Source organism: Dermacentor albipictus, chromosome 2 (genome assembly GCF_038994185.2).
Source record: "Dermacentor albipictus isolate Rhodes 1998 colony chromosome 2, USDA_Dalb.pri_finalv2, whole genome shotgun sequence".
NCBI lineage: Eukaryota > Metazoa > Arthropoda > Arachnida > Ixodida > Ixodidae > Dermacentor > Dermacentor albipictus.
Window position 1 is genome coordinate 49,399,169 of NC_091822.1, and position 13,210 is coordinate 49,412,378.

The 13,210-nt window shown below is 46.0% G+C and overlaps 1 protein-coding gene across 2 annotated transcripts in view; it reads left to right on the top strand.

Moving 5' to 3' along the window:
- Positions 1–13,210, top strand: part of LOC135904268 (monocarboxylate transporter 13-like) — a 119,592-nt gene that overhangs the window by 36,362 nt on the left and 70,020 nt on the right. For both annotated transcript variants that reach the window (XM_065434888.1, XM_065434889.1), the window contains exon 2: positions 12,382–12,516. In XM_065434888.1, coding sequence (XP_065290960.1) covers positions 12,382–12,516 — 135 coding nt within the window. The remainder of the gene's footprint in view (positions 1–12,381; positions 12,517–13,210) is intronic.

The window sequence follows — 13,210 nt, forward strand, 5'->3', positions numbered from 1 at the left end:
ACCACATGTGGCGCCGACTTGGAACACTGTAGACATCAGTAAAATTACGATATTGCGAAAATATAATGCCGAACAGGCCACATTCCCGATGCCTGTCGGTGTTCGTGCGATGCGCATTCCACTGGGGCGTTCCTTCAACGACTGAAGTGCCACCGATCTCTGAGTGCTTCTGCGCTTCACGTCGCGCAACACAGAGATAAGCAGTCAATGAGTTGATAAGGATTATAAAGAGTGATGATGGATTATATGGATCTCATGACGGTTGATAATGCTTCCAAGCGGAAGGGATATGCTGCTAGGGAGCGATATGATCTCATAATTGTCGGACAATTCTGATAAGGTTAATGCGCACGGATAAGGGTAGTATCAATTGCGATAAGGTTGATACCAACCGATAAGCATTGAAAATGCGCTATTCAACACTGAAAGGTTGATAACAACCGATAGCGGTTGCTAAGGGTAGGATCTTGTCAGACAAAGTTGATAGCGGCAGATAAGGGTTGATAAGGGCTTATGCTCGTCGGATCAAGTCTCATAGCATTGGTAATGATACCGGGCCGCGGGGAGATGTGCAAGTGGCATAATGCTTGCCCGTACCTAGAGCAGTTCCTGCGTGATTTTTTTTTTGCAGCACTATCGTAGCAGTCGGCGCATTTTGATGTACAGTGACATTTTAATGAAGTTTATATTGCTTCCCGGATTCGACATGTCAAAACTACAATACGAATGAGGCACGCCGTTAGTGGGAAGGCATCCGTGGCATAATGGAGGCTCCTGTGCTAGATGTCCTGTATTGGAATCCGGCCGTTTGACAATTTATTTAATTCATTTATTTACTTTAAAGCAATCACAATTTCTCCATAAGGGCGAATCAGTGCAATAGTAACATGCTGGAATGTTGCACAAAGTAAGACTCGTAACTAAAGTGGCAGTATGAACTGCAGTAAACATAAGCTGGCTGAGTAAACATGCGTGGCGTGACGTGAGCAGACACACGTCGGCACGAAGACATCGATGACCACACGAGCATCATCGGTTAGAACAGTGTCTTGCCGTCGTTGTCGCCTCGCATCGGCCTCGCGTTACTGTACTGCGGGATGCACACAGTGGGCGCGATGTACGTGCGCTTCGCGCTTTTGAACGGCAGGGTTGATGGGCGCGAAAACATCCGTGCACTTAGATTTGAGTGCACGTTAGAGAACCCCAGGTAGTCGAAATTTCCGGATTCCCCCATTTAATTTAATTAACTGCATGGTTTTTCAGGCGCTGTCTCTGCATCTTGTTCCCCCAGCACCGCGTCTGGGTGCCCCGACCTTGGGCGTGCGCCGCCCACGTAACAGTAGACTGTTTCGGCATAGAGGTCGACGGATTGGCCTTCAGCGCCTATGCGAGCCCTCCTTCATCATCATCATCATCATCAGCTTGGTTACGCCCACTGCAGGGCAAAGGCCTCTCCCATACTTCTCCAATAACCCCGGTCATGTACTAACTGTGGCCATGCCGTCCCTGAAAACTTCTTAATCTCATCCGCCCACCTAACTTTCTGCCGCCCCCTGCTACGCTTCCCTTTCTTTGGGATCCAGTCCGTAACCCTTAATGACCATCGGTTATCCTCCCTCCTCATTACATGTCCTGCCCACGCCCATTTATTTTTCATGATTTCAACTAAGATGTCATTACCTCGCGTTTGTTCCCTCACCCAATCTACTCTTTTCTTATCCCTTAACGTTACACCTATCATTCTTCTTTCCATAGCTCGTTGCGTCGTCCTCAACTTAAGTAGAACCCTTTTCGTAAGCCTCCAGGTTTTTGCCCCGTACGTGAGTCCTGGTAAGACACAGCTGTTATACACTTTTCTCTTGAGGGATGATGGCAACATGCTGCTCATGATCTGAGAATGCCTGCCAAACGCACCCCAGCCCATTCTTATTCTTCTGATTATTTCCGTCTCATGATCCGGATTCGCCGCCACTACCTGCCCTAAGTAGATGTATTCCCTTACTACTTCCAGTGCCTCGCCGCCTATTGTAAATTGCTGTTCTCTTCCGACATTGTTAAACATGCCCTCCTTGTTTTGGTGCAATTAGCGTTTCGATGGGGCTTCACGGCTGGCGTTCTGATAGTTAACACGCGGAGGTATGTTTGCGCGGCGAGAGGGACGCGGCGCTGCGCTGCAGAAACCCCCGCACTGACAGCTGCTACCATGGCTGCTAAGGGTGCGAAAACTTTAAGAGGATCTGAGCTTGATGATGCATCCAGCGGAGGGGACACAGAACACAAGAAAGGCGAGAAGAACAAGTGCTGAATTTCAAAAAGGCATGAATATATAACCTCGCGCACTTGACCACAACCAAAATCATCGTGGAAGGTAACATCAACAGCACAAATAAACAAGAGCGCGCCAAGGCCTGAGGTGGCCCCCCGCGTACAGACCCCAACTAGCCCGGTTGCACACCTTGCTTCTGAGCTTGAGCTTGCTCGTACGGCATCATTACGGCGAAACAGTTCGAAGAAACGGGACACACAAAACGGGTCGATGGGACATGCGCGGTCCTGTCCGTCTTTTTGTTTCTCTTTTTTTTGCACTGTTCCACCGTAGTGTGGGAGAATGATGGCACAAGCTCGTAATATCTGCGTTGCTGTGTTACAATTCGTACCTGGAGGAAAAGCTCTTAGAATATAGATGCTTCTGTGCAGCAATCTAAGCGATATGAACATCAGTACGCCTAGAGACATTTCGCCACGTGGCGTTTAAATTCTGACGCAAAAGGAAAGCTTATAGTTAATGTGAGTAATGTTCCTGAGCTAAATCTGAACTAAAGAAATCAGTATTTTTATGTGGAGTTATCGACAACGACTAAAGGTCGCATGGAGCGCTCATATAACTGATATTGTCCTGCAACGCGCCAAGCACCTCAACGCGCTGTCTCGAACGCGGGAAATGCCTTAAGGGTGCTGTATTCTGCCCACTCATGAAAGCACCTGTGGTGAAGTAGCGTTAAATATATATATATATATATATATATATATATATATATATATATATATATATATATATATATATATATATATATATATATATATATATATATATATATATATACGTGATGCAGCGGTGGCGTAGGTGTATATAAAGAGCATCGGCCTCACGCGCAAGAAGAGCGTAGTTCGAATACCGGCGCCGTGCAATTTTCCACTGGATTAATGAAAAGCGCGTGTTGCTAAAATTGCATAAACAGGCCTAGAGTGCGGCCTGATCCCTATGACCAGAACCCGTGACGCAACCCCTCATTAGAGCAGGATTGGCCACTCTGGTGCACTACATGGCCACTAACTCCTATATGAATAAACAGAAGTATGGGAGAGGCTTTTGCCCTGCAGTGGGCGTAGCCAGGCTGATGATGATATATACATAGATATACTCGGCGACCAGTGCAGTAGAACATATCAACCCACATTGGCTTGATATGCGGTTGCGATAAGAGGCTAGGGAGATATCCGATACGGAACACGTAAGTTGGGCAGAGCGCAAAGTGTGCTAGTACAAGGTGACGAGAACGTGAAAATAATTACGAACATAAATATAAGCAATTTAGGTAGCCTAGCATCTTGTGTATCGCACTGTACGTGTACGCCACAGTTCCAAACAACTGTATGATGAGACGTCCACTAAAGCATGAAAAAAATTTTCTGGCTCTCCCGTAATCAAGTGTAGATGTAAGCATGAAATGGCAACGGGCAAATGAGGTTGGTTGGAGATGATAGTAGCCACAATCTTAAAATAGGTGCAGTGCATCTTCGCAACGGCACATCACACCGCACCACGCCATACTGTGCACTGGTACATATGTAGCTGCCCAGCTAGAAAATGAAAACCGGCTGAAGGCTGCGTGAAAGGCAGTGAAAAATGCGAGGCAGCGAAATATGCCAGAGAGACAGAGCGCACGGCCCAGTTTGAGGAATAATGCATTGAATTCTGGGGTTTTACTCTAGAAAACCACGATACGATTACGAGGAACTTCGTAGTCGGGCAATCAGGATTAATTTTGACCATCAGGGGATGTGTAACGTGCCCCCTATGTACGGGACGCGGGCGTTTACTTATTTCGCCTCCATCGAAATCCCGCCGGGATTTGTTCCCGCAGCCTCGTGTTCAGCAGTGCGCCACCACAACCGGTAAGCCACCGCGGCAGGTAGAAACCCCAGAAGGCGATACCATGCAGCGTGGCGTGATCTATCGAGGCGACGTAAAACCTGCGCCGTGGAACTCACGTACCACTGGCGGTCAAAAAGCGCTCAGTACCAAAAGATGGCAGGGAAGTGCCCGATGCCCTGTACCTGCCTTCTGAACGTCGCTATAGGAAAGGACAAATAAAACCAGCCTAATAGAAGTTACAGCTTGAGTAACAATGTGAACGAGCGTTAGGGAGAAATTGGAAGCAATACTTTTTGTCACGGCGGCCGCTTTTCGATGGGGTCGAAATGCGAAAACACCCGTGCACTTAGATTTAGGTGCACGTTAAAAAAACCCCAGATGGTCAAAATTTCCGGAATCCTCCACTACGGCTTGCCTCATAATGAGAAAGTTATTTGCGCACTTAAAACTCCATAATTTAATTTTTTTATACCTTTTGTAACTTGTTTGTGTAGAAATTAGTGTGGGTAATGCGGTCCTGTAGAACGCTGTAAAATAAAAGTTACTCAATCAATCAATCAATCAATGCGGTCCTGTACAAAGGATGGGGGGCCAGAGACCGCATTTTCTGAAGTTTCGACGGGTTGCCCGGATGTTCTCGTTCGAGTGCCGGGATAACAGATCTAAATTTTAGCTCAAGGTCACGTGAAGGACCCTGACCACGGGAGCTAAAAGTATTGCATGCTTAAAAATGACAGACGAGGGGCGTAGAACATGGCAAACGCAGTTGCACGGGAATGTGTGAGCGCGCTTTGGGTAGGTTTGTTTTCTAAAGAAATTCATGTATGGAAAGTAGGAAAAAGTGTTCATCATTGGCCTGACTGGTCTTGGAGAAGCAAAACGAATGCGGATGTGCAGCGTAGTTGTACCCTCGTCTGTCTACTATACAAACGTGTTAACACGTTTGTGTATGTTTCAACAAAGCGTCTGAAATCAACCGTTTTTTGTTCGCGCTCTGTGTAGTGGGTGATCCGTCCATTTCTTTCCCTGTGCATAACGTCGCGCGTTTACAAGACAATATAAAAACCTTCTGCGCGATTAGTGCTCAGTCGCGCAAGTTGCTAAGCACCAGTGGCACATGGTGTCTTCCTGCGCATGGTACCACAAGGTTGCCTTCTTTTACAGCGAAGCTGTATACAGCTACCTTCCAGCGGTGGTCGATATCCCTCCGTCTACGCGTCGCGTCGACACGAAAAACTGTTCGTCGCTAATTTCTCGCGAATGCTCTGTAGCTCTCAATCCAATGGAGGCATCTTGGAAAACTTTATACCGAAATTTGCCGCTACACGACTCTATCACTATCCCGAATTTCATATACATGTCGTAATTAGTCCACAGTGAAGATGTAAACGTTAAGGTAATTCCGTCTACTGTCAAGACATCGCCGTCTATGAAGGGACTGTGGTTACAGAAAACGACTGTAATTTTTTTATCGTATATATCCCGAAGCAAATTACATAATAATTATCCGCTAAGACGGCTCTAACATTAAGTCGAGTTTCATATACTTTTCATTATTACATAGTTCAAGGTCAAGCTGTAGATTTTGTGGAAGTACCGTCTGGCCATGCGGCAGTATTTGCACACGTCAGTACTTTATAAAAGAATCAGAATACCCCGCAGGGGCGTCTGCGCAAGCAGGCGTTTGGTGTGTTGCGACACCACGTACCCGAGCACACGAGTGTTGGACTCTCCCGCGTGTAGCCGTGCGCGGCTTAGCCGTGTCCGGGGAAAGGGGGATCCTGGAGGTTGAGCCGATGCCGGGTGTTTGGACCTTTAAGGCCCCCCGGCGGAGGCAACACCCCTCTTTGGCCTCTGCTTCACGTAGACGGCACCTCCAGGTTGACCCACCTGGAGGAAATCGGCAGTCGCCTTTTCCTGTCTCTCTCTTCGCACATCTTCGTATTTCCCTCTCCCGTTTAGTCTTTCCTGTCTTCTTTTTCTTCTGATAACTTCCAACATTCCTGGGGGCGAGGGTTAACCTGGTGTGGTATGACCTACCTTGGTTATAGCATATGTGGTTATAGCGACGACGTACAGTTGGCATGGCGGGGCTTGTTTCACCACATGCCTTGCCTTGTCCCCTTGTTGGGCTCGGTGGTGGGTGACTGGCATCGTCGCTGAAAACTCAACACATTTCATGGGAACCTCCAACCCTTTTTCAACCGATCGTCCCTCTAAAAGGGGGCGCACCGATGCTACATTTCAGTTTTCTCTCAAACCCACTCAGACTTTCCCGAAATTTCACGTTGTACACAGTGATAAACCTTACAAGAAGGCAAGAAGGATTTCACCATTCATTGTGGCGAAGTACCTCACAGAGACCATTGGAGGCGGCTATAAAATCACCAAGCTGGCCAGTGGCGACCTGTTACTCGAATTGAAAGACAAAGCACAACACGACAAGCTAACGAACCTTGTACAACTTGGAGACATCCCCGTCAGTGTAACAGCACACCGAACCATGAATACGGCCAAAGGCGTAATTTCTGACATTGACTTGATGTATTTGACCGAAGAAGAACTCCTGGAAGGATGAAAATGTAATAAACGTACGAAGAATAAAGATCAGACGGGACAATAAGGAGCTGCCAACTAAACACCTGATAGTTACCTTTGGCTCTAGCACGTTACCAGAGACCATAGAAACTGGATATATAAAAATCAGAGTACGACCCTACATCCCCAACCCGCGACGCTGTTTTAAATGCCAGAGGTTTGGCCATGCTTCCCAGAGCTGCCGAGGGCGGCTAACATGTGCAAAATGCGGCATCAATGATCACTCTGCAGATGACTGTAAGGCTGAGCCCCGTTGTAGCAATTGCAACGGTGGCCACCCTGCATATTCTCGATCATGCGCTGTCTGGAAAAACAGAAAAAAGAAATAATTACGATAAAGGTAAAAGAAAACATACCTTTCAGAGAAGCACGACAACGCATCTCACCAACATTTGCACAGAGCTCATCTTTCGCCGAAGTGGTACGTCGGGGGGCAGTACCACAACGGCACTTGGCGGACGCCAGCGCCACGCATAGCGAGCGTGCGGCAACGCCACCCGCCCCCACGGTGGGAGCAGCGAAGGCTGCCCTACCTCTCTCGAAATTGTCCACAGTGGAGGCCTCTGCTGGTGCTGGCACCAGTCAGCCGAGCTCCGAGGTCAAGATAAGCCCACCAACCACCAGGACGGTGGGCTCCAAGGCCTTGTCTTCAGAGACAAGGCCTTCGCGGAAAACACACCGCTCGCAAGAGCGCGTGTCCAGTGCCTCTCAAGAGGCCATGGACACAACACCCAGTCAGAAGGCGCAGTTGACGCCTAAAGAGCGGCGCGACTTTGTCGACCGCTCTAGGAAAGACAAAACTCCAATTACAGGGCCTCAAAAGGGCGCTGTAAGCTAAATCAAATCCATTCTCTTTGACACATAGCACAACATTTATTCAATATGGATACACTAATTATTCAGTGGAATATCAGAGGCCTGCTTTGAAACCTCGATGATGTCCAAGAAATCCTTAAAGAACTAACTCCAAAAGTGCTGTGTGTTCAAGAGACTCACTTGAAATCCAATCATAAAAACTTCCTACGTCAGTATGTTATTTTTCGGAAGGATCGCAATGATGCCCTCGCATCATCCGGCGGCGTAGCCATCATAGCTGACAAATCTATAGCCTGTCAACACCTACGGCTACTAACACCCCATGAGGCAGTGGCCGTTCGTGCTGTACTTTTAAATAAACTGATAACCATTTGCTCTTTATACATAGCACCGCATTTTCAGCCTCACAAACAAGAATTCCAAACATTAATAGATCAGTTACCCGAATCATATCTTGTGCTTGGAGATTTAAATGCACACAGCAACCTATGGGGCGACTCGCGCTGCGACGCGAGAGGTCGCCTGATTGAACAATTCCTTTTTTCTTCAGGTGCATGTCTTTTGAATGGGAAGGAGCCCACGTACTACAATCTGGCAAACAAAACATACTCCTCAATAGATCTTAGCATTGGATCTCCGACTATTCTACCTTACTTTAAATGGAAAGTTATTAAAAACCCTTATGGGAGTGACCATTTCCCTGTAGCTCTATGCACACCAAGGTCTAATGAACGTCCCCCACAATTACCTCGCTGGAAAACTGACTCAGCTGACTGGGAAAAGTTCCAAAAACTTGCTTCTCTATCCTGGGAAGACATGAGTGCTTTAAGCATAGATGCTGCGGTTAAATATTTTACAGTTTTTCTCCTGGACACCTCCACCAAATGTATCGCTGTAACAAGTGCATTGTCCACAAAACGCCGTCTTCCGTGGTGGAGTGATGACTGTCGAATAGCGCGTAAAAAGCAGAACAAGGCATGGGGTTTACTTCGGGACTCTCCGACTGCAGAAAATCTAGTCAATTTCAAGCAGGTCAAATCCCAGGGTCGAAGAACGCGGCGACAAGCTAGAAGAGAGAGTTGGAGAAAGTATATATCGGGCATTAACTCTTACGCTGACGAAACAAAGGTTTGGAATAGAGTGAATAGAATAAAGGGCCGACAGTCTTACTCTCTGCCTTTAGTGAATACTCAAGGCGACAGCATGGAAGATCAGGCGAACTTTCTTGGCGCACATTTCGAACATATATCCAGCTCGTCGCACTACTCTGAAACATTCCAAAGATACAAAAGGCAAATAGAAGGACAACCATTAGAACGGAAAAGTACAAAATGCGAGGCATACAATAGACCTTTTTGCATGGCAGAGCTTCAGGCAGCCTTAAACAGCTGCAAGAAATCTGCCCCAGGTTCTGTCCGCATCCTATATGAAATGCTAAAACACCTGCCGCCTGAATCACAAAAAACCCTTCTTTGTCTCTACAATTCTATATGGTCTTCCGGCCACATTCCCTCTGCTTGGAAAGAGGCCATCATAATTCCTATTTTGAAACAGGGTAAGGACCCTTCTTTGCCAAATAGTTATAGGCCTATTGCATTGACGAGCTGCTTATGCAAAGTTTTTGAAAAGATGGTAAACAGTCGCCTGATTCACTACCTAGAAATAAACAAGAAATTAGACCCATATCAATGTGGTTTCAGAGAAGGCAGATCGACGACAGATCAGCTTGTTCGCATGGAAATGTATATCAGGGATGCCTTTATCCACAAACAGCTTGTATTATCAGTATTTCTCGACATGGAGAAGGCTTATGATACTACGTGGCGCTTCGGGATCCTTCGGGATCTTTATACAATGGGCATTCGCGGCAACTTGCTGAGAATAGTTGAAAGTTATCTCTCTGACAGGACATTCGGTGTTAGAGTTGGCAACGTGCAATCTCGACCATTCATACAGGAGACAGGTGTATTGCAGGGTGGAGTACTGAGCTGCACGTTATTTATTGTTAAAATGAATTCCCTCCACACCGTATTCCCTCGCACACTCTTCTATTCCGTCTATGTGGACGATGTACAGATAGGGTTCAGGTCGTGCAATCTTAGCATTTGCGAGCGGCAGCTACAACTTGGCTTGAATAGATTCTCAAGGTGCGCGGACGAGAATGGTTCCAAATTGAACCCGCAAAAGAGCACATGTGTCCTGTTTTCAAACAAGAGAGGTGTACTACCACAACCCGATATTAACCTTAATGGAGAAAGACTAACTTTCAGCCCTGAACACAAATTATTAGGTGTTATCCTGGACACAAAACTTAACTTCATCCCCCACCTAAAATATCTTAAAGAAAAGTGCCTTAAGACCATGAACCTCCTCAAGCTGCTCTCTCGAACAACCTGGGGCAGTGACAGGAAGTGTCTGCTTAGCCTGTATAAGAGTCTCGTACAATCACGCCTCGACTACGGAGCCGTGGTGTACCATTCGGCAACTGAGAGTGCGCTAAAGATTCTCGACCCAATCCACAACCTCGATATACGACTGGCAACAGGCGCCTTTAGAACTAGCCCTGTTGAAAGTCTGTACGTTGAAGCCAACGAATGGTCCTTACACCAACGCAGAACATTCCTAAGTTTTGCATACTACACTAAGGTAAAATCAGACACCGAGCATCCATGTCATTCCATAGTTAGCGACCTGTCCGCTTCCAGACTTTACACTAACCGCCCACGTATTAGAACTCCTTTGAGCCTACGCTTGGAAGCAATGGTAGAAGAAACAGACACCCATATCCCGGAAAATATCCTTATGCCTCCCACTAGCCTTCCACCTCCTTGGGAATGGCAGACCATGCAATGCGATATCTCTTTTGTCGAAATAACAAAACATGCTTTAGTAGAACTTGTTGTTTAGTAGAACTTGAACAAGACATGTACCAGAGGCACACTTACGGTCACACTTCTTCGAACTACAAGTGAAATACTGCTGTGCCGAGTTTTATACAGATGCTTCCAAGTCATCTGCAGGTGTCGCGTATGCAGCTCTTGGGCCATCTTTTTCCACCTCCGGTACTCTAAATCCCAACACAAGTATTTTTACGGCTGAAGCGTACGCAATACATTCAGCTGTAAAGTACATCAGACATACAAACCTGAATAAGGCGATCATCTTCACAGATTCACTAAGCGTAGTAAGGGCGTTAATGAGTTTTCGAAAACATAAAAACCCTATTTTTAATAATCTATACACAGAACTATGCCTAGGCTTAACATACAACCAAAACATAGTCATATGTTGGGTGCCTGGCCATAGGGGTATAAAAGGTAATGTAGCTGCTGACGAAAGTGCAACGTCAGTCGTCTTTAATGAAACGGATGTGAATAAACCCATAGCAGCTACAGAACTTAAGCCATTCTTACGCCACAAACTGAGGAAGCACTGGCAGGACCAATGGGATAATGCAGTAGAGAATAAGTTACACCTTATCAAACCAAAATTAGGGAACTGGATATCTGAAAGAACAGCAAGACATAAGGAAGTTCTTCTTTGTAGGTTAAGAAGAGGACATACTTACGCCACTCACTCCTACCTTTTGGCGGGAAGCGAACCTCCGACATGTACCAAATGTGGCAAGAGGCTTACAGTTGTCCATGTTCTTATACAATGCACAGAAATAGAGGCAGAAAGAAAAAAGCACTTTCCCTCTGCTTATCTCCAACACACACCGTTACACCCAGCATTCTTTCTCAGCAATGAACCCCTTTTTACTCGTCAATCAGTATTAGACTTTCTAACTGAAACGGACACCTTACAAGTGACTTGGCCAGGCTACTTGTAGCACGGCCTCCACCTGGAGGTCGTAGCTGCAACGAAACCATTACTTAGAGCACGTGTCTCCCAGCCCTTGCTTTCAAGGCCTTGCTGAGGCACTAGTGCTACAGATTCTACATATTTTACTGATCATCCCTATCTCGTGGAACATCTATTGTCATCGGAGAAACGATCAATCACTGTCATTTTTAATATGTAGATATTCTTATTTTACGCACTTTAGAGCGAATAAATTTTCGGTCCTTATACATCTTCATTGCACCACATGCATGTTTTGCACAATTTAGTGAATATTTTAGGCCACTATACAGCCGTGTTTTATTACTCCTCGCAATTAACACTCGCATATCATTGAGAAGCACTGATCATCGACTTGGCGCTCTTTGGCCACATCTGGCCCTTGCGCCAATAAACTCTACTAATCAATCAATCAAGAATCAGAATAAATCACTGCACAGTCACAATATATATTGGTTGTCCGGGTCGTTCAATAATAATAATAATAATAATAATAATAATAATAATAATAATAATAATAATAATAATAATAATAATAAAACCTACTTATACATAGATGAGACGAATCAGATAAAATACATCACAGCTTCGCTGATTATCCTTCTTTACAGAGTGGAAAGGCTGACGATTTTTTTTTCTTTGTAGGAGGCCTCATTAAAGAAAAAATTCTGCCATGAATTGTACAGAACAATGTTGCATCCCGTACAGCTGCAGCGCAAGTTAAATGAGAGCGCAGAAACGGAAATTCTGAATTGAAAAGTGCATTATACACTCCGCCATGAATAAGGCGTGGCGCTCTGCCTTTTCACGTGGTACCTAAACTGTGCAGCTGTTGTATGCAGGCCGAACTCCCAGGACGCGTAGAGAATGACATCATTTCTTTTCGTAGCTTTGAGAACCGCTGTTATCTGCGGTACAGAATGCCCTCGCTGTATATCCACTGACACCGTTATGCTCGCATTTTGCAGCCATGTCCCTCAGAGGAAAGTACAATGGTTCTGCGGCCCCGGACAATTCGGTGACTGGAATCGCGACGTCACCTAAGGAACGGGCCAGGATGCCACGGTATGGCCCGGACAGTGTGCACAGTTGGATGACAGCCGGTAAGCCCACAGGACTCGCATACTCTGAAACGAAGTATTTAGACGGGAAATTGTCCACAACATCCTTTTACGATATATACCAATGCAAAAAGAAAGTAGGAAATCGTGCACACCACTTCAGACAGAAAAACACAAGCTTGAAATGGGGCACAAATGAAACTTAAGAAACAATAACCCGATAACACAGACATTAATGTGATTTTCTTCCGTAGTGACTCCTGCCTGCCACCTCCGAAAATTCCAGGCAGGTCGCCCACTATACTGGCGATTGCTGGCTCGTTCTCCTTGTTTAGCGTCTTTAATGACCCGAATGGACACACAGGCATCTAATATATTTATTAAATAACAAGTTGTGCATTTTATACTTTCATAGCTAATGCAATGCCGCCTTTTCACATTCCCGTGTTTAGGAGGAACTGAGGCCCTCTAGAAAGCGGATAAAGTGGCGCAACAGCTTACGTTGAGCTATGTAAGCAACCACTGATTGCGGCCCCTTGCACTTCTTGTGCAATTTCTAAACAAACAACACCTGCGTCAATCACACCAAGTTTTTCTTTTTCGTTGTGCACAGTCGATCGTGGCGAGACCGTGGGTGCAGCACATTGGTTGCACAATCTCATGAGAACTCAACGTTTTCTGTTGCACACGTAACGAATGACTTTGCTTCCTGGTGGTTCGCCTTAGTACTATTGGT